The sequence below is a fragment of the Uranotaenia lowii genome, chromosome 2 (assembly GCF_029784155.1).
Source record: "Uranotaenia lowii strain MFRU-FL chromosome 2, ASM2978415v1, whole genome shotgun sequence".
In the NCBI taxonomy this organism is placed as follows: domain Eukaryota; kingdom Metazoa; phylum Arthropoda; class Insecta; order Diptera; family Culicidae; genus Uranotaenia; species Uranotaenia lowii.
Window position 1 is genome coordinate 412,080,300 of NC_073692.1, and position 21,495 is coordinate 412,101,794.

Consider the following 21,495-nt stretch of genomic DNA (forward strand, 5'->3'; position numbering starts at 1 on the left):
AATATCTTCATGTAGCTTCATCGTCAGCAGCAGTTTCCGGTGGAGAAAAATTTGGCTTTCGGCAATCCGATGAACAATCACCGATTTGCATTAACGATCAAGCTGCACCTTTTCAGCACGCTTCGCGGCCATCGCAGTCCGTGCTTGTCCCCACCTATAAATAAATCACATAGGGTTACTCTAACACCTTCTACGTAGTGGATAGGTACTTTTTTCCGGAAATTTAACATCAAGGTCATTCTTCCCAAAGACGTAGTGGATACCGTGAGATGCCGCGTTTATGAGTAGGATAACTTCACCATCGAGAAGTATCTGTGGGGATACGACATAACCTTCTTCGTAGTAGAAGTTGTTGTGGAATGGTTTCGTTGGAGGTTTGTGTGATCAGCTACGAGAGATTGTCAAGTGAGGTCGGATATCGAGACGCAAGTGGAGAGATCAGGCATTGATTCAACAAGAGGAGTGATATGCGTGTTAACCTCGAGTCGTTACGAGGAAAATCACCTGAGTGTCGTGAGGACAGGTGAGTGTACGTTAACCTCGAGTTATTACAAGGAGGGTGTGGATCGCGAGTCGACAGAGAAGAGATCAGGCCTTGATTCGGCAAGATAAGAGGTTTGTGAGGAGATGTCGGTTCTCGAGTCATTAGAGGAGAATTCAGGCCTCGAGTCGTAGGTAATCAGGACTGGTATTGCTGAAAGTTGTTTGCTTCTATGAGTATGCCGCGATAATTTAGAAAGATTAGAGAATAGGAGGAGTTATAAGTGGAGTACATCAGAGACTCAGGGCAAACTGAGATAACGCGATTGTTCGCCGTGCCTTGGGATGCAATCCGTAAACGTGGATTTACTACCTAAATAATCAACTTACAAAAAAAACGTGATCTAAGGATCTTCAGACTAAAGTCATACAGGAAAGGTCATCGAATTAGAGCCGTTGAAAGGGTTCTAAATGCAAAATTAGCGGACCAGAAACCATCGGAAAGAGATGAATTCACTGCATTGAGCCATCTGGAAGGTAATCACGCCGTCAAATTTTCGAGAGGTAACGTGGAAAATCTGACAGATAGGAAGTAAGTTAAGTGGGGTTTGACCGAGGAGTTCTACAGAGGAACAAGCGAGACTGTTCGTTTAAGAAGACCTGTCCATTTGCGGCTACTCCTCTCTCGGAATAGCTGCTGCAATTCACGAGGTTAACAACCTTAAAGTACCGATGCAAGCACACATGCTGCTTGTGTGCGTAGCTCAGTGCTCTTCAGGAAAGAAGAGACCTAGCTTCCGGTCACGATCACTTGGAGGCACACGTTGGAAAGGTCATCCGAAACTCAGACCATGGATTTCAACCGCGCCACCCGGGTGAAGTTTACAGTTTTCACTGCTTTTATTTACTATACTTGAACTGCAAATGAGTTGAGGGTCCAAAAACTTACATATATAAAGGCAGGCGGAAACTATAGATCGTCAACTAGTCGAGGTCGAGAGAGCCTGTAGTTCTACCCAAGACGACGAAAATCGAGACCGTTCATGTTATCCAATTAGATACTAGGATTGTTCGGATCTTAACAAAAACACATCACACACAGAGGCTTCAAGACACATATAATATGATTGTTTATTCAGTTGTTTTTTTCAATAAGTTTTTGTGTATGTGGGGTGATTCATCAGCATAAAGAGCTTGTATTCGTAAAGTAAATAATCTAAAAGAACTAAAAAAATCACAGAAAATATGCTTCTATATTACAATCGAGCAACGGACGCACGCACACGTGTATTTGCACAAACTATCGAAAATAATAATATGTCGGTAATAAGTTAGTGGAAACTTTGAGGAACGAGCCTTGCTATTTTTTTTTTTTCGTTTTTATTTTATCAACACGCCTATTGCATTACTTTTAAATTCTATTCAGACCCTATAATAACCTTCATTATGTTTTCTCTCAAAATTAACAGTCGATCAATTAACCACTGTTTCGGGACATTCTATGACGATTTCATTTTCTACAAACTGATCACTATGTGGGAAATAGATAATGTGTCCACCGCAATCTGAATCAAGAATCCTCAAAGTAGAGAGGTGTCCAAGGAGAAAAACCAAGGGGAACTGAATACACCGATGAATAATGCATTGCATTGCAGCACCGAACTAATGCGACTCAAGACGTATCACCGGTTGAATATAGGAAAGATTTCAGTTTTGAAATATAGTACCTTATATGAAGTATGTAGATAATAAATAGAATATGACGGTGTTCCGATTTGTTGAGACCAACGCGGATGAAATTCTATGTCTGTGTCTTGAACAATGCGCATTCAAATCATAACGCCAAACTGACAAACGTATCTAAGCTGATTAGCAGCAGTGTTTTAATGACCCTTATTCTACGCCACGATTAGGTGGCAATAGTCGAGTCACTCGGTTCCAGAAGTCGCTTTAAATAAAGAACGTCACTTCGGATAAGCTTTGGGAACGAGCATCTATCCGCCGACTATCGGAATAAGCTAGGTGACTAGAGTCCCCTGACAGTAAGATGATTCGACTATCGTCACCTCACGCGCGGCGCAGAATAAGGGCAAATGTTTAAGTTAACTAAACTCAGGAGTTCGAAAATCTTTACTTAAGAAAAGCGCGAAGCTGTTATTTTTGTAAATCGAATGACTGACTGCGAATTCCCGGACCAAAAAAATAATTTTATTGCCGCCGTTTTATGTTGGATGAGCTAATAGCTTTCTTGTTTCACTAGGACAATGTTGCTGCACCGGTGCAGTCTCTAATGTGAGTTTTTTCAACAATTTCATGATTAGTTTTTTTTTTGTTTTTTTCTAAGAAATGACATTTTCTTCTAAGCTACTCTCAACTCTTTATTTCTATTATTATTATTTAGTTTCAAAACTCGAAGCTGCTTGCGAAAGAAAATAAAAAAGCCTAGTTGTCTATATACCTGCTACTGCAGAGATGAAAAGTGGAACTCGATGAAATAAACATTTATTGAAAAAAGGAACTATTCAATAGATTCAATCATCGCTTGATTTCGATTTTTGAATCAACGTTTCAGTCAATCATAATATATTAAAGCTTATGTGAAGGAATGAACGATCGATTTGTTCTACTTTTCATTTTGATTCTCTTATCAAAAGTGCATTCATATTATACGATACGATGAAAAATATAACGAAACATAATCAAAGAAAAATAGTACGAAATTCAGGACGTAGTGCTTTGCTTTACGGTATAAATATTCAGTTCATAGCTCATGAAATGCGCCTATGTATTATGAGAGGTTGTTGTCACTTGATACAACAAATGCACCCTACTAAGTTAGGTTTTTGCAGATTGCAGCGTTTTGTCTGTTTGTTTAATTCATGTAAAATATAATTCATTCAAAAGTCTTCGCCCCTTACGGTTGGCCCACAGTCAATAGTTACAAATCCATTTAAAGCAATATAAGTTAAATTGTGTCTGCCATTCAAAAAGTTCCAACTCCAACAAACATGTAATAGACAATCCTTCAAAAATTATCCATTTAAATCCTTGACCTTTTACATGAGAACATTCGCACATTTTGCATGCAAAAATGACTACGATAAAGCCACAGCTGTTGCTCTAGTTCTGTCGTTTGTTTTTGGTACGAAGGGATTGATAGTAAAATCGATCAGTCGTTATCAACGCGCAGAGGCACACATAATTAATCTAAGAGTAGGTATGTAGATATAGTGGCTTCATTAGATTAAGCAATCTGGACCGTCGAGGAAGAAACAAAATGAAAAGATAATGAAGAAGCCATTATTTCATTACCCATACTAACAAAGTATCGTATTTAACGATGCATAGTGCGCACCATGATCTTTCGATCGCCCTACGGCCCCTCCTTGTCAATCGCATAATGGTTGCACTCCGTAATTGGTTTGAGATAATCAACATTGCACAATGAACCAAATGAAACATAGCGGGAAACAAGCGATACGCCTCACTGTACAGTTTTGAGGATCTTCTTCTTTCAAATGAACCAATAACGACGCCGGCCAAGTCCGTGTAGGGGATAGAGGAAGGGAAGGGCAGCACATGTGCCTGATTTTTGTTTCGCAAATTTGGGAGAAAACCTGCACACTATACACCATCAAATACGGTACCAACCTAGCAAACAGAGGGATTGCTCATGTACTTACCGATTCGATATCGCTATTATCTTCGCTGCCGGTGGCCTCCGTTGGATCACCCATGGCAACCCGGGCATACTCGTCAGTATCGATACTCTTGCAGAAATAGATGGCATATTTAAGCTTCTCCTGGAGCACAGCCTACAGAAAAAGGAGAATCATTATTAGATACACACATATGTTGAGGAAAAAACTTCATTCATTCCTTACCTTGCACGAGTACCGGGGCATCTTCAGAAGGAAGAAACAGGTGTAGCTCTCCGGGAGGAAATGATCTGCTGGATTGTACTTGTCCAGCACCTGTAGCACAAAATCGCGTCCTCGAAAATCAGCAATGGTACGTGGCAGCCGGGTTCGACCCCAAACGAACCGCAAAAACAGGGACCGCTCTTGGTTGGTAAATTCTTCCATCACCTCCCAGAACCACTGCACGAGGGAGGCCGTCGATTCAACACCCTTGTAAGTAGCAACCGTTTTCAGCAAACACAGAGGTATATCCGGTGAGCCACAGACCATTGCCTGGAGCTCCGCAGCCGAGAACAACGACAGCAGCGGTACCGGTATAACCTTGGACATTCCATCGCGAACGGCCTTGACCTGTTCGTCGAACTCGTGAATCCGATAATTGAGGGCCAGTTTGACGTACTCATTCCGATTGTCCGGTGTAATCTTATTGTACCTGTGAGAATTTAAAAAAATATTGTACCCATTTCTCAGATTACAAATTTCATCTGGAGACTGTCTACCTCGTTGAAAGTGGTACTTCGTGTCCCTTGGCCGATGGTGTCGAGAAAGGCAACTCCATGGAAGCAAACACCTTGGGATCGTCTTCTATGTCACGAATGTACAGCAAACCGGTAATATAATCCCGGTCCACCTCGGTTATATCGGACGGTCTCAGCACTTCTCCACATAGCTGCCTCCAAACCGGTTCTGCCAAGCTTTCAGAAGAGATTACAATTTTTTTTAACATTAATATTCAGATTTTTCTATTCTTTCAGGAAAGAAAAACAACTTACTTCAAACTGAGTGGTGATCCCGTTCTTACGGCTATGCCCATCAAAACGCCCAAAAAACGGAACATGTTCATGTGAAGCACAGAATTGAGCGTAGGATCTAGTAGGAAACAATCCCGGTTGGCTCCAGCTTCCCCGCGACCGTTGGGCGTTTGAATCAGCAGCGGAATGCTGCCGTTTTGTAGTTCGTCACACATCTCCGCAATTGATTCACTGAAACCGCCTCCACAATCGTCTACACTTTCGCCAACAAACTTCACCTTCCAAACACGATGGGGCATCGAGAGGGCTTCCTGTGTTAAAAGTGGTAGCTTTTGAACCATCTGTCCGAAGACGCTTTTCATACCGTCGACTCCGGCCAATCCGTTACCCGAACGCATTCGGGACCGCTTCACCTGAATTCGATTCAACTCAATGACCGGACCATGCGGTTTATCTCGAACCATCGTTGTTTGAATAACTTTTCCGAAACCAGCTTCCTTGATAGAGTAAACCAGAATATCATTTAAAGCACCGAGTGAGAGTTCCCCGGAAATGGACAACATTGCCAAACAGGGGCAAATCAGTTCGGAGAAATAATGCAGCAGCACTAGACGTGCGTGAAGGACTTCCGGAGGGATATCCCGCACTAAGTCGTATTCCAAAGGCGGTGATGGCGGTGGCCGGACGGCTTCGCTGAGTTGATATGTCGAAAGTGCTAGTGTATGGGCGGAACCGCATATCACTTTTACAATGTGTTTGCCTTGTAATGATTGAACCAATCGTGGCCTTTGAATAGCAGACACGGTACCATCTCCAAGTTGTCCTTCATCGTTATCTCCCCAGGTGAAAACTTCCCCGGTATCGCTACAAGCAACGCAGTGGAGAGATCCGGTTGCGATTGAAATTATCTTTTTACCCTGTAAAGCCGCTACTTTCTTTGGACGTCGAACGTGATCTGTGTTACCATGACCCAGCCGATGGTAATCTCCTTTACCCCAAGTGTACACGCTTCCAGAGCGTGTCAACGCAACCGAAAACTGCGATCCACATTCAACTTTAACTACTCCCAACCCTGCTAAGCTCTCAATTTTCATAGGAATCTTACAGCCATCCGATCCTCCTCTTCCAAGTTTTCCATAATCGCCATCGCCCCAACTCCACACATTGTCATCATCCGTTATGCACAATGTTTGGGCATCTCCAGATCCACACGCAATATCAATTGCTCGATACCCCAGCAAAGCTTCCACTAGTTTCGGTTGCAATTGATCCTCCGAATCCCCGTGGCCTAACCTCCCATATCTGCCTTTGCCCCAAGTGAGTACATGACCCTGAGACGTAATACATGCAGAATGAGCACTACCACATGCGATATCAACCACACCGATTCCAGATAAGGCTTCAATCAATTTGGGCCGATCGTAACTGTCTCGATTGCCATGCCCCAACTTGCCATCTTCCCCTTCGCCCCACGAAAAAACTTCTCCGTCGGATGATAGGGCCAAACAGTGTTTACCGCCTGAATTAACAGCTACTTTTTTCACTATGACATGCTGCAGAGATTCTACCAAGGTTGGCGTTGAAACAGAATCAGTTCCACCAATGCCAAGTCTTCCTCCTGCTCCGTAACCCGTTGCAAACAACTTGCCGTCCGGAGTGACTGCATACAAAGTCTGTTCGCCACCAGCTATCTGTATCGGTCTCAACAAGCTAAGTGCCTCGCAAGGAGTCGGTATTTTAATCCTGCTGCCATCTAAACCACCCAATTGTCCACGATGATTGTGACCCCAACCAAAAATGGTACTCGCGCCTCCCCATGAGAAGGCCCAATCCTCCGGCCGTCGGTTAAACCATTGCAACAGCTGTGAGTCGTACTGAGGAGTAAAATAATTATGATCCTCGTGTTGATACTTTGAGGTATCGATCGATTCGATTTCACCACTCGATGTTGTGCTTGAATTGGCCAATTCAAATCCATGCTGTTGTTGACTGAGACTAGAAGAACTAGACGTTTGCTGAAGCAGAGAACAGTTGCTATTGGCCAGACTACTGATGACAGCAGATGACGGCAAGGCTGAATTTGCACCGGGGGATGCAATCTCTTGGAGTTTCTTTCGCACCTCTATGGTGAATGTAGCTGGAAGCGTAGCTCTTCGAATCAAAGATTGAGCTACTCGAACAGCTGAGCAATAACGACGAAACCAAGCCCATTTATGAGCATCACCTTGCGTTAAGAGTGAATCTAGTTGCATGTCACAGGCTAACGCCACTAAGGTCTTGAAATATTCTGAATGCATCAGATGCAAGCCACTTCTCACCTGCGGTTCTTCGTATTCGTACTGACGTAGGATAATCGGGATCAATGGACTCAATATTTCGATTACCGATGGTTCTGTACAACGAGGAGCATCCTTAGCATTTAGATATTGGTGCATTTTTTTCAATGACCAAATTCTCTGAGCAACCGTGAGCGAGCTAAGTTGTGCACACTGAGACAAAGCAGCCGTAAGCCGTATCAAAGCATTGGTACTTAGAGGCATCAAAGTGGAATCCAGCAGCGCCATAACCATAGCAATCGATGGTTGCGACAGAACCGTTCGATCCGATCCAAGTTCCTGCAGGTAAGACTCGGGCATAATGGCATGGACGTAGAAACGCCAACCCCAACCGTTCACAGAGTTATCACTTGTAAATTTCCAACGCATTTCATCACCGGCGATTCGAATTTCCGGTGCCCATTGTGCCCATTCTCTTCCAGAACGAGTGGCTACCACACGACCCGAACCGTCAATTATGATAAGTGGATCGTTGCGTCGTTCTGTGGAACATTGGCTATCAAACTCGATACGAAGAGCCTCTGCACCTGGTATTTTAACATGTCCAACGAGTGTTATATCATCGATGTAGGGATGGCTAGTTTCCTGGACTACAGGTTTCGGTAACCGGCCCAACGAGTGACGAGACGTACACAAATCTTCCAGTTCGGTAATGCACGTTTCAATTAGCATGTTGGCAATGTTGTAGCTACCCTTTGCTAGAGCAATCAGAGTACTGGCAATTGTTTCCGATGCATTCGGCGCTCCGGTACGACCGGAAACGCTTAGTTTCAACAACTCAATCAGATGTTTTGCTTCTGCTTCACCAAGCAGTGTGGTGAAATCATCTAAGTTATTGGCAAGAGGAGCTTCGTGCATTATCTGAAAAGTAACAGTGGAAACATAAAACTTTCAGTTGTACTGTGTTTTATTTTTTCAATAGGTACAAATACACACCTCATCGTGATGAGTCATTGTTGCTGCCATCACCGACATCGCACTGGCAGACATTTTGGAATGGCGCTGTGTCGCATTACAGCTGGAAATAGAAGCAGATAGCGAGAGCGAACCAGTTAAGCTGCGATAGGCATTTAAAGTGTTGTTCATGCCGGATATAATTGGAATATCACACTCATTGATGTCATTTGTCTGCAATGAAAAAAAAAAACCGATAGGTTTATCAATGGAACAATAAGCTAAAGGTATTTCGAAAACTTACCGTCAGACCTGTAACATCCGCCGGACCTTCACCTCCGCCATGAGCAATGACTTCGTTGTGAGGATTCACATTATCCGTAACCGTTTTGACTTCGTCCAGTTCTGTAACCGGGGTGATTGGCCTGGTATCGCTGAATGCGGTGCGGTCTTGGACATTGAATTGGGAATGACACGTTAGTGCGGATATAATACAAGATCGCGCCTGCAAAATACTCATTGCGTTCAAAATGTGCGATAGTGCAGCTTGTCGAGCGCCGTACGTTTCAAGCGATAGCACACTCTCTGAAAGTGATGGTCTTTGTTGTTTGTTGGTTGCGGCACCCGTTTGTGGTTGGGATGTTGTCGGTTCCGTATCCGAAGCATAAATACCGAGACTGTGACTTCCAAGTGGGTCCTTGCTTACGGCGAACGGTACAGGTTCTTTTTTATCTTTTTCAGATGGATTTTGAGGCAAACTCCACGCGACAGAATGTGAACTTCCACAGGCTACACGATTTACGAATACACCATCTAACCCAAGCACTAAATTCGGTTTCTTGTTGACCACTGTGTTACCGGATCCCTGCTGTCCATGGTCGTTATCACCCCAGGCAAAAACCTGACCGCTATCGGTAACCGCTAGACAGTGCAATGCACCCACTGCTACATGGATGACCTTTTTACCGCGTAGTCCTTGAATTGGGGTAGGTTTTCGGACGTGCTGATCAGTTCCATGACCTAAGCGATAATAGTCACCTTTACCCCAGGTCCATACCTCACCGGACTTGGTCAAGGCTAAGCTAAACTGAGCGCCACATTCAATTTGTACCACTCCAACTCCATTCAATCTATCGACTTGATGAGGTACCGAGCATCCTTCCGAGCCACCTCGTCCTAGCTTTCCAAAATCTCCGTCGCCCCAAGAAAACACCAAACCTTCTTCCGTCAAACACAGGGTTTGTGCATCCCGACTACCGCAAGCAACTTGCACTACCCGATGTCCTTGCAGAACTGTTACCATTTTTGGTTTTAGCTGAGTACAGTTATCTCCATGTCCTAAACGTCCATATTCTCCCAGGCCCCAGGTATACAGCTCCCCTGAACTAGTGATGGCAGCACTATGACTTGAGCCACATGCAATATCGCGCACCCTTTTTGTTCGTAAGCTTTCGATTAATTTGGGTTTTTCAAGGGTCAATCGATTGCCGTGTCCTAACTTTCCGTCTTCTCCTTCGCCCCATGAGAATACCTTGCCATCTAAAGTTAATGCCATCGCGTGCTTCCCACCGGAATGAACGGCAACTTTTTTTACCACGTACTGGTTCAAGATGGGCACCGGTCGTGGTGTTGGAACGTTATTGTTATGCCCAAGACCAAGTCTTCCGTTTGTTCCTTCACCACAGGCATACAATTTTCCATCCTGAGAAACGATGAACAGTGACTTGGAACCACCGGCAATATGTATCGGTTTCAGTTGACTCAAAACAGAAGAATAAGTCGGAAGCTTCACCTTCGATCCCTTGAGACCTCCGAGCTGTTCTTTGTCGTTTAATCCCCAAACTAGCACTTTGGAACTAACTTCATTCGTCGATTCCACGTCCGAATAGTTGGACGTTGTGGAAAATGTCGGTTCTGCTGCTGCTTCATTTTCTGTGGCCAAGAAAGATGCATTCTGCAGCATCATTTCTAGATCTGTTTGCTTTCGCTTGCCTATAATATTAATTCCATGCACTTTACACTGGATTCCGTTGTTACGGCATTGCTTAATGATGATTTCAATCCACGCGTAATACTGTTTGCAGTCGTTCAGCAAGGAAGCCACCGTGTCGGTAGAGTTGATGGATACCCAGTGAAGCTCTTTCAGGGCGGCAACGGAATCTCCTCCCCGGATTACGACAAGCGAAGGCATATGCGAATAATCATCAGGATCAACATTCATAGAAAGCGTTTGGATGAAAACCTGATCGTGTAGTTCTAGCCTTATCCAGTGCTTCCCCTGGGTGGAGGAACTTTGCCAATAGTTGGTACTCCTATCGAGAAGATATTTCGCTGAGGATTCGTTCGAAGATACCGAAAGCGACCGGATGCATCTTGACCAATCATCTATAATATCGAAAGCACCGCTCTGACCTACTCCAAAAGAATTCAGGGAATTCGATATCAGTTCGAGTTCATTAAGGTGACCATTCCAGATTGTTTGCTGGGGAAATTCAACTGTGACCTCAGTACCATTCAGGGACGTAACCGTTCCTACACTGCCTCTAGGTATGGTGTTCAATCGATAACGGAAATGTTGGTAGTTCCTAATCCGTACCTGTGATCCAACGCTGATTGTTGAACTATTTTCAGAAGCGGGCGCCTCCAACAGTTCCAAATGAATAAAACACATCCAATACGGTCGATCATGCATCTGCCAATCTACACGTACATTCAAATCATGAAGCCCTTCGGGTTCCACTTTTAGAACCGTTCCGATATCTCCTTTTCTTATTTCTTCGAAATCTTGACAGCATCGAACTAACATTCCTGGACAAATTAAACCCCTCACGTACATCGCGTACTGATCAGCCGATTTGAAATCCTCTCGCATTTTGTAAACCACGTGCTGTGAATCTTGTATCGATGACCCGCCTTCCATGGTGTCCGAGCTGACACTTTCAGTATCGCTGTGGGCATCGTTATCCTCACTTTTGCCTCCCAAATTGGCTGTCACATCTGGATGCTCCAGAATCCACTGCACCACTTGCTCAGCTGTAGGTTTCACACTGGTATGTAACATAAGACTCTTGATTGCTGTTTCTACAGATTTGCGCGTGAAGCCCATCTCCATGATTTGTGCCACAAGCGGACTTGGTGGACTACGTTTCGGAAAGCCTCGGATGATACCGGTCGACAAACTAGCGATTTCCGCACCTGATGGTGTTTGAGCTTCCTCCAGCACAGATTCGTTATTATAAATCGGAACACCGTGTATCATTGTAGGTTGACTAAAAGGAGCAGATCGCTTGTTTGAGTTCGATGGTGCGTTCAATTCGTTATGAACATAACTAGCTAACATTTGCGAAATGTTAAGGGCAGCTAGTTCCATTTCCTGGAAGGAATAGCAAGCTTTCAACGGACTAGGTTGAGTTGCACGAAGTAGAATCGTTTGTATTAGTAGCTCCGTATAAGTATGAGACTCTTCGGAAGTGTTCGATTCACTCCGTGGTTTACCGTCCTCAGGACTACAGTCACGTTCAGAAACACTTTCCTTGGAAGAACTTCTTGTAATTCCAGGTGATCGCTGGCGAAGGATTTTCCTAAGTAGATTCTGATGACGAAAAAGTACCTTTGTTGCCTTGAGACTTGAAAAATTAATTTGTTGTGTTTGCAAAAGCTGACTGTTTATACTATTGGCAATATTCATTGGGGTTTGGCCAATTCCGTAGAATAAAACCGCCCAAGAATTCAGCAACATTTCGTTGATTGAAAGTTTAGACAGGCTGAAAGCTCCTACATCCGCATATTCGGAAACCTTAAAGATCGGTATCTTCTTTGTATCAGTCGTAGAGTGTACATTCATAACTACTTTTCCTTTTTTGGTCATTCTTGAAATTGTTCCTCTTACGCCGTCTAGCGTCAAATTCAATCCAAGTCGGGGCCTTGAATCACATCCTCCGATAGTACATAATGTTCCAACAATTGCTGATTTCTCCCCCTCAAAATTGATCTCCAGATCACTGACTAGAAAGACATCCGCCAGAAGGCAAAGTTTCTGGGCAATAAAAGAGTTGATGTTCTCATTCCACAGTGGCAGTGTGTGAAGTTTTCTTATCAAAACGATAATTTCTTCTGCTATTGTTCCGGTATGGGAAGCACTGTACAGCACACGCGACTTGATATCAACTGAATTGTTCAGTAGCGACAAATCGTTCGGGCATAGTAAAGCTATTGTTCCCAGCGCATCAAAAAGTTTGATGATGATATCATCGATGCGATCGATATCCTCGTTAGTCCAATGGATTAAGGTTGATTGAAGCAAACGCAGGATATGCAACTTTTTGTAAACATCCTTCTTACATGTGATGGGAAAATTGAGAATCTCAAAAGACAGATTTATCCATAAGGGTGACGTTAAATGTTTGGAAAGCGCTTTCGACGAAGAAATCGATCGCAAAAATCCAACGGTAGTCCAGTGCTCCAGACCAAAATTGTAGTAGTTCAATCGGTTTGTCAGGATCGACCGGAACATAGAAGCTACGTTTCGTAGAGAGTTTTCCTGCATCCGATCGGCGTGAATTCCAACAGAGGTGAACATCATCTGTAGCGTTTTGATGCAAACATTGCGTAAAAGCTTCGTAGGATGAGTTTCACTGTACAAATAATGGTCAATGAAATCTTCTTTTTCACTGTCCTTATCGGGAGATAAAGCCTTCAAAGCACTGTCCGCTAACCGGAGGTCGTATTGACCCTCCTTACCCATACGGTAAGAGTTTGTTGAACCGTTATCCCATTCTACACGTACCCATCTGAAAATGTGAGACATTAAAAATAAAAGTGGTAGTGTTGTTTTGCGTCAATCAACTCACCCATCTTCCCCAATTTCACTAATGATTCGTCCCTCTCCCCCTGGACCATCCTGTTCACCCCACTTCCAGTCAGCACCTCGAGTCACTCGTGTTCCAATTTTCATCAGCTTTGCCAATTCCGGACCAGGAAGGCCCTCTTTGGATGATTTCAACTAAAATTCAAGATCAAAGTTTAAAAAAAATAAAATATTCAGTCTCAACATTACACGAGGGCTTACATTTGTTACTACGTCCTCATAAATAACGGAAATATCAGTATTGTTTTTATTGCTAGGTAAATCGGCTCCGGTCTGCCGCAAAAGTCCCATTATGCTGCCAAGGATTCCCGAATTAATCAACAAGCTAAGTTCGTTCGCTTCGTAGCTTCGCGAAAGGATACCGAAAATACTCAAAAGGAATCGAGCTCGTGGAAGCTTCTTAAGAAAAACATATGTTCCTAGATTCGAATTATCCTTTTCTCCATGATTGCGGTGTCTTCCATTGATTTTATCTTGATTAACGTACTTTTGCAGCTCGGCGACGGCCCATTCTATGATTCGTGCTTGCGCAATCAAAATGTCTGCCTTCTGGAAAGCGGTTATCATGTTGAGATTCTCCAAAATATGCTCAGAATTTGGGGTATCGCCTTTTGGAACATGCAAACCCAAATACCCATTAAATAAACTGTACTGGGCAGCATCAAATAATCCGGATATCTTCAACAATTCATGCAACATATCCAAGCCTTGTTTTCGGATCTGGTACCGCTGAATTTGACAGTACATTGCACGCCGTAAGGTATCCACATCGCACAGATCGTAGAGAATGAAATCCACAATTTGCTGACTGATTCCATTTTTCAAATCCGTCGGATATGACTCAATCAAGCATTTTTCGCTCAAACTCGCGATTACATTGTTGATAAATTCATCTCCACCGTCAGGATTCTTCATCTTAGCGTTTTGATTGTTGTAATCGATTAATTCGTTGGTGGGTGTCTTCACTTCATCACTGGTGATAGGAATTTTCTTATTAGCAGCATCACCACCACCATTTTCGGCAGGAGTAGTGTTGACACTAAGCAAATTCTCATCCGACGCAGCGTGTTTTTGAACGGCCAACAGGACAACCGGTGACGCTGATCGATCCCGTCCGGTCGTGGTCGTTAAGCTTTCCAAACTTTCCACCTTAATCAAACTTTCATTGACTAGAAGATTTTCTGTCGACAGATTCTTGGTGCTGCTCAGATTTTCTTGCGATTGAATTTTGGTCACCGAAGACGTCAGTTGACTTTGTATGGTTACATTTAGAATGTCCTCTGGTTTAGCACAAGCCAACTGTTTCTTTGCTTGGCGCACTTCCACAATGATCTTATGAACTAAGGCTTTGAAGCGTGGCAGCTTGTGAAGAATATGCAAATTATCCAATCCATGCTGCTCTAAACTGACGGCTGGCCGAATTTCGTACAACAAAAAACGACACTTATCGATCATGGGTGCACACACTTCTTTATAGGAGCGGTTCAGCTGCTGACGCATTTTAACAATTCCCCACTTTGTTTGATGTACCATTTTTATGATATTGATGACAGGCTGGGGAGGCTTCGAGCAGTTACCGCTTAATTCTGGAACAAATAATCGTATTGTTAATTACCAATTTGTAATGTTACTATTTTTAAAAACAAAAACTTACCGCGATCTACAACGGCCAAAGCTAGTGGTCCTAAACTCTGATGGCGAATGAGAACCGCCATCAACAAACGTTCAAGCTCCATGACCGGATGTTCCGGGGGAAACTCTTGGTGCCAGATAAGATGATTTTCTTTGCAATATCTCTCGCAGATGGTGATCCACGAGGACACCAATGGATCAGTCAGCTTTCCTTCGCCCAAATTTGCCAGCATATTTTCAACACGATGTGAGATTAATACTGACGGCCAGTTGGCCATTTGCGGTACATCGGCTAGCGGAACCTGACTGGATGCATCTGTCGGAGTGCTACCAGCCGTAGAACCACTGCTTCTGGCTTCACCTTTTTCCTCGTCGAATGGGTTACTTGGTTGAAGTACCTGCAGACCACCACTTAGGATGGACGATTTGAGAAGGTTTTTGCACTGAATCTCAGCCGGTTGCAAAAGGGACCCTGTTTGAAGAATATTGCTGCGCAGTCCTAGCAAATAGGCCAACATACATTCCGAATGAAAGTGCGTCAGGGTTGTCATTTGTCGTGGTGTTTCCTTGTCGCAGATTTCGTTAACGGCAAAACGTCCCACACGAAGAAAGGACGTTATAAATTCGAAAGCTGTCCTATGTTGAGGATTACTGATTTCTAAGGAAATATCGTTGCCGATGTTTTTTGAAAGGATTTCTTCTGTCGCTGGATTCTCCGGTACGTAATCTTTTACGTCGTACACATTTCCGTTGATGATGACCCAATTTCCACCGTCCGCACAGTGATTGTCTATGTCTGCTTGTCGAATTAGTAGAGTTTCTTCTTGGACCGGAACCGATTTGGCTGTTCCTCTACAGATAATTCCCGGCCAACCCATGTCATCGGAATCATGAACCTCACCTTCGTGCGTAAGACGATTAAAGTTGTCAAGAGCATGCAACAACGGAATGAAATGCTTAATCCAGTCAAACGAAGCTAAAAATAACGATTTTTTCTTTTGGATCAATACCAGCCCAATGAGTAGCTCGTAAAGCAGTGCATCGGAAATGTCATTTTTCAAAATTTCAGCAACACCATCCTTCCCTTGAAGGATCGTTTCATGGGCCTTGTTCAGCGTAGTTACACACGCTCCAATAACCTGCTGAAGGTAGGTATCAAGAAGGGCTTCCGCACCACTGAGATCATCCGTTTTCGACTGGTGAATGTAAGATAGGAGTAAACGTTGGAATTTGTGCAAAAGATCGAGACTAGGCGAAGGCGGTTCTGGTGAAGAAAATCCTTCTTCAGTCTTAAGATAAGGCCCTAGCATAAGCTGGCCAAGTCGTGCCTGGGTAAGGCTTGAGTTGTTACGAAGGAGCTGCTTGAGAAGGTGTAACAAAGAAAGATGTGTTCCAGTCGATGTGCAATCTTGCGAACGCTGAGCGTTGATTGCTTGGTTTAAGGCAGTTTGGAGACCGCCCTCAGCCATAAGTGAACCAACAAGGAGATCAGTCATGAAACGATGCCCTGAACTGTTACTAGCCGTTGTAGTATCATGACCAGCTGGAAGCAAAGATGTTAGAGTTTGTGCTCGTTCAGATGCGGTTGGAAGAAGTATGGACCACCCAACTTGAAGTGTCCATTGAGCTGCTTCTTGCATAGTTTTAAGCACCACTGGGCCACCGGCCAACCCGAGAATTCTTGATTTTAAGCTAGCCAACAGTCGTGATCCTTCCACCAAACCAACTTGCCTGGCGGATACATTATTCACTATCATTGCATGTAATTGGAGTCTAAGTAAATTCAACGATGCCACCGCAATGCATTCCGCTTCCTGACTTGGAGGATGTCGGATGTCTCCTGGCCCAGTCTGAGTACTGCTACAAACCATACACAACAATTGATCCAACATTCGGAATGTATGCTCGCTGAGATCAACTACAAATGGAATTTTAGAGGCTACTCCAAGCGTTGACGAGTGACACCAAACGATGCTCTGCGCTGCGCCACACGTCATACCAGAGATTCGAAGAGTCGGTGGAGTAGTTAGAATTGGGCTTTGGATGATTGGATCACGCGATACAGCAACTGGACAAATTTGTTGGTAATCATTTCTCCCCCATCCATATAACTCACCATTGCTGGTAAGGGCCAAACAATGAGCTGATCCTACTGCCACATCTACTATCTTTTTCCCTTCTAGAGCGGCAACTAGCTTGGGAGCGTTGGAATGTTCTGAATTTTCCAGACCGAGACGTCCTCCATGACCTTTGCCCCACGTGTATAATGTTCCGTCCAGAGTTAGGGCTACACTAAACTGAGATCCGGAATAAATTCTTGCTACATTCGAGAGCGTTTCGATCTGCACTGGTATAGGCGATCCGTTACACGATCCGTTGCCTAGCTTTCCAAAATCTCCATCACCCCAAGCGAATAGTAATCCCGTATCACTGACACACATAGAATGTGCATCTCCACTACCCAGTGCCACATCAACAATTCTATAGGATTTCAATGCTTGAACTTGAGTTGGGATGAATTTGTCATCGGAATTACCATGCCCCAGACGACCATATGTTCCGCGTCCCCAAGTGAACAGCTCTCCTGAGCTGGTAATTGCTGCACTGTATGAAGCTCCGCAGAAAATACCGCACACTTGCTTCTCGAACAACGCTACAATCTTTGTGGGAACATCTTTTGACGACGAATCGCCATGTCCCAAACGACCTCCCTCTCCTGCTCCCCAAGACCAAACTTCATTAGCGGAGCTCAATGCTAGCACATGACGTCCTTCACAATGTGCAGCAATCTGGATAACATTGACGCCATCTAATCCTTCGAAAGCTTTTGGGGCTATGTTCTCGGAACAGTTCGAGTGCAATGTAAAAACCTGCCCACTGGTGGTCAATATGTAAATGTTGTTTTCCGTGCAGACAATTTGTCGTACCTGAAGTGTAACTGGAAGTTCTATTGTGGCGGTGGAATAGCGCGGTACGGACCCTAGTAATTGAGAAGTGCCGTTTCCTGTCTCCGATGTGAATCCGTACATTTCTGGTGAACAGGAACTCCAACCGAGTGTGAAAATTTTTTGTGTGTTGCTAGATTTGGTGACTTTGGTAGAATAGTTTCCAGCCGGAAGATGGGGTTTTGCTAACCGGTCCAGATGGCTCACGATAATGACGGCCGCCTGTTTGAGATCGATATTGGTTGTTTCATTTTCCGGTAGAGTGAGAAAGCGTAAAAACGATTCGGTCGGTCCAAAGTAGAATGAGTCGGTGACACTGTACGTGGAAAAGCTATCGATTTGCTCGTATCTTTTCAAAATCGATACCAATGGAGCTCCCAAATTCTGCGGTGGACTTCGATTGTCATCGCTTTCTTGATCCTTCTCGTGCAGGGTAAGCAACAGAGAGATTCCTTCTAGCGAACCACCGAGGGTACCTTTTTGAGCTCCCAATTCCAGTAGCAAGTTCAGCGCTATGTAACGGTCAGCCTTGGGAACCGAGCATCGTCCACCCATCACGTCACCGAGCACAACTTGTCGCAAAAATTTGATGGATTTTTCAACCACTTCAATCCACAACGAAGACATGTGGGATGTATCGAATAGGGATGCTTCCGGTAGAGTTTGCAAAGCTTCCAGCGCTTCCAGGAGCAGCTCGGAGCACAACTCGACGTCTTCTCCGGAGCGCCATGCTCGACGAAGGAATGCGAATGAGAAATTGAGGGCGGCTCGTGTCCCGACACGGGCCAAACCAAACGTAGCTTTGTCGCAGTCTCTCATGGGTGTCCGATCGAAACTGGGATTTTTCTGAAATACGAAAAAAGTTTTGTTTAATATTGAAATCGAGACGAAAACAGGTTTATTTTTGCAAGCCCCTCAATATCTACAGCTAGAAATGTTCACATAATAAAAAGCACACAAGCAGAGATCGCTTCCAGAACGAAAATATAGCATTTGATTTTAAAGACAACTAAAAAACACCCTCAAGGCCATGAAACTATCACCAAAAATGGGTTCTGTTATGTGTCTACTTCTTTTGCTCTGTTATTGCATTGGAGCCATTGACCTTCATTAAATACACTGTATGCATCTGCCACCGCTCGACGCGCGCACTCGAAAAGGCAATGGAATGGCATCATCAAGACATGCTGTTTGCAATTCACCCGTGCATCATCATCGTTTGTTCGAAAACAGTAACGCGAGAGCAAAATAAAAAAGCGAAAAAAAATACATCGCTTGTACTTACGCTTAGTTTTGTCGGATCAATTTCGCTAACCACCATCGGGTCCTGCTGGCTGATTCCAGAACGGCAATCATCCGTGACGGTTGCACCACCCCCGACACTACTTGCGGGCTTGTCATCCGATTTGCACCGTTGCAACGCTATGAAGTACCGCTGGTAAACGTACAGTAGTTGTTTGGTACGCGTCGCGGACAAACAATTGGCCGCTGCTTGTAAACAGATTTCCCTTTGTTCGGCAATCAGTTTACAGCTACATGTTCGCTTTTCTTCAACACCTTAAACAAGTAAGAAAAGAAGGAAACAAATATAAGCAAATGTCGCTGTTTCATTTTTTTTTTTTAATTACTTGGAATTGGACTCCAAAGCCACGAATCTAGTATGGTCCCAGAACAATTCCCGATGTGGTTTCCTTGATTCTGGTGATTCTGCTGGCTCCCGAGTTGTTGAGACGGCAAATGATGCTGCTGCTGCTGCTGCTGAGCAGTAGACGATGTAGGTTTTTTTGTAGAACCTTCTTCAACCTCCAGCAGCTGACATGCACTGCAGCTACAGCTGGAAGTGGCACTGCAGACACCCTTACAGCAGGCACAACTCAAAGATTGCACTCCGCAATAAAATTTACCATCTGCCCGTGGGTAGGCTACATCTCCAGAGGCGTTGACTGACGTTTGCAGCTTACAAGTGACCACTTCATCATCCTGCACCAGATGGTTCCACAGATTAGCCAAATCCTCGGTACACCGGAGGGCGGAATTCAGGTCCGCTTTGATCCATTTTTTATCCAAATAGGGGAGTGCTCGAAAAAACAGATCCACATTGCCCGGTGCTCCTCCAAAACTCATCGTCGATGCTTCTGCTACCGAAACTCCAAGTCGGGGTACCGCCCACGATATCAGTGCAAACAAAGGACCAGTAGCTTCGCCCGACGGTTCAACTACAAAAGAAAGAAAGTTATTAGCAGTTGATACAGATGAGTTGTCTCGAAATGTGGTTTGCAATACTTAGGGTTACCGCATATCGTGTTTAATACGGAAAATACATGAAATAGGCCCTTAATACAACTAAATTTAATTGGAAAAAAATACAGATATATGCTTTTTACTCGTTTCAATGCACGTAATATTAAATGAATGGGTCAGTTTGACCCATAGTGCTCCACCCTAAGCTTAAATTGCATCAAAATAAAACCCTGAAAGGTGTCCATTTCCCGAACTTCTTCTTGATTTCGTTTTTACCGCTACTTTGTTGTGCCAGCCTTCTTCTTCGTTGGATTTTTTTATCTCTCCACTTGCAGTTTTCCAGTTACTCGTCCACTTTTTACGCTATACTGTTGCTGCTGATATTGGTGATATATGGGAAACTTTTTTTCTCGATTTTCTTTCTCAACTGATGGTCGCCTGGCTGTCTGTCTCTCTCCACTAATGGGATCGGAATGAAAATTTAATTTTTCCGGATGAATCCATCCCGCCCGGGCTGGATTTTAGTTTCTGTCGGTACACCAGCACTCAGGCTACCGTTTGCAGCAAGTTTCATCCAAAAACAGCACACTTTTACAGCAGTTTTTTGCGTTTTTCACGTAACGACAAGAAAGTTTAGCAAATTTTTCCAAATCTTCGTCTTCTTCTTCTTTTTCTCTTCTTCACATAAACTGACATTTCAATAAAAGTGCTGCCAAATCGTCCAGATTTAGTAGGTCCCCAATAGAAAAGTAGAAATTCGGCTTGAGTGCGAGTGGGGTAAATATGAAAAATGTTGGATATTACGACAGATTTTATGCGAAATCCTAAATTTCTACTAAATTCGTTGATATTATTACTTCCGTATAAAACTGCGGTATGAAACTCGCTATAGAGATTCCAATGTGCCATTTTTTTAAAAAAATAACATCAACTTTGTATTCCGTTTTTCAAAATTACGTTCTAAGAACACTATCTGGACCCCAGATTCTGGGGCCTGTTCATCCGTTACTTCATCCAAAATTAGTGATAAAATATTGTAAATATCATCACAAAATTGGCAGGGATAAACGTTTTAATGCCAAACATTGAAAATTTCTTCGCTGTTATTGAAACAACTTTGATCACAGACTGAGACTTGTTTATGTTTACATGTATATGAGACCTTCAGCAACCAAGATTTATTTATTTACATAATATACCGTCTCACGACATAACTTGACGAACATAATGCCTATAATTCACTCGGTCCATGGCAACCGTTTTCCAATTTCTCGGGCACCCCACGTTCGCCAGATCACGATCCACTTGGTCTAACCACTTCGCTCGTTGCGCCCCCGCTCGTCTTGTTCCAACTGGATAATTCTGGATACTGGGTTCGCCGTAGAGTCGCGCGAGCTCGTGGTTCATCCTTCGCCTCCACACTCCGTC

General features: G+C 43.9%; 1 protein-coding gene across 2 annotated transcripts; it reads right to left on the reverse strand.

The window, feature by feature from the left end:
- Positions 1 to 1,586: 1,586 nt before the first annotated feature.
- On the reverse strand, positions 1,587 to 20,719 carry LOC129749398 (probable E3 ubiquitin-protein ligase HERC2). Of its 2 annotated transcripts, XM_055744368.1 has the most exons (13): positions 20,344 to 20,719; positions 19,455 to 20,042; positions 19,112 to 19,383; positions 14,904 to 18,672; positions 13,451 to 14,835; positions 13,233 to 13,384; positions 8,687 to 13,172; positions 8,425 to 8,616; positions 5,174 to 8,349; positions 4,901 to 5,095; positions 4,365 to 4,833; positions 4,164 to 4,295; positions 1,587 to 3,733 (listed from the first exon to the last, which is right to left on the reverse strand). In XM_055744368.1, the coding sequence occupies exons 2-13, from the start codon at positions 19,948 to 19,950 to the stop codon at positions 3,725 to 3,727; spliced, it is 14,733 nt and encodes a 4,910-aa protein (XP_055600343.1). In that variant the 5' UTR covers positions 19,951 to 20,042; positions 20,344 to 20,719; the 3' UTR covers positions 1,587 to 3,724. The 2 variants fall into 2 exon arrangements, with proteins under 2 accessions (XP_055600343.1, XP_055600342.1); XM_055744367.1 differs by lacking the exon at positions 1,587 to 3,733 and having other exon boundaries at positions 3,740 to 4,295.
- Positions 20,720 to 21,495: the final 776 nt, after the last annotated feature.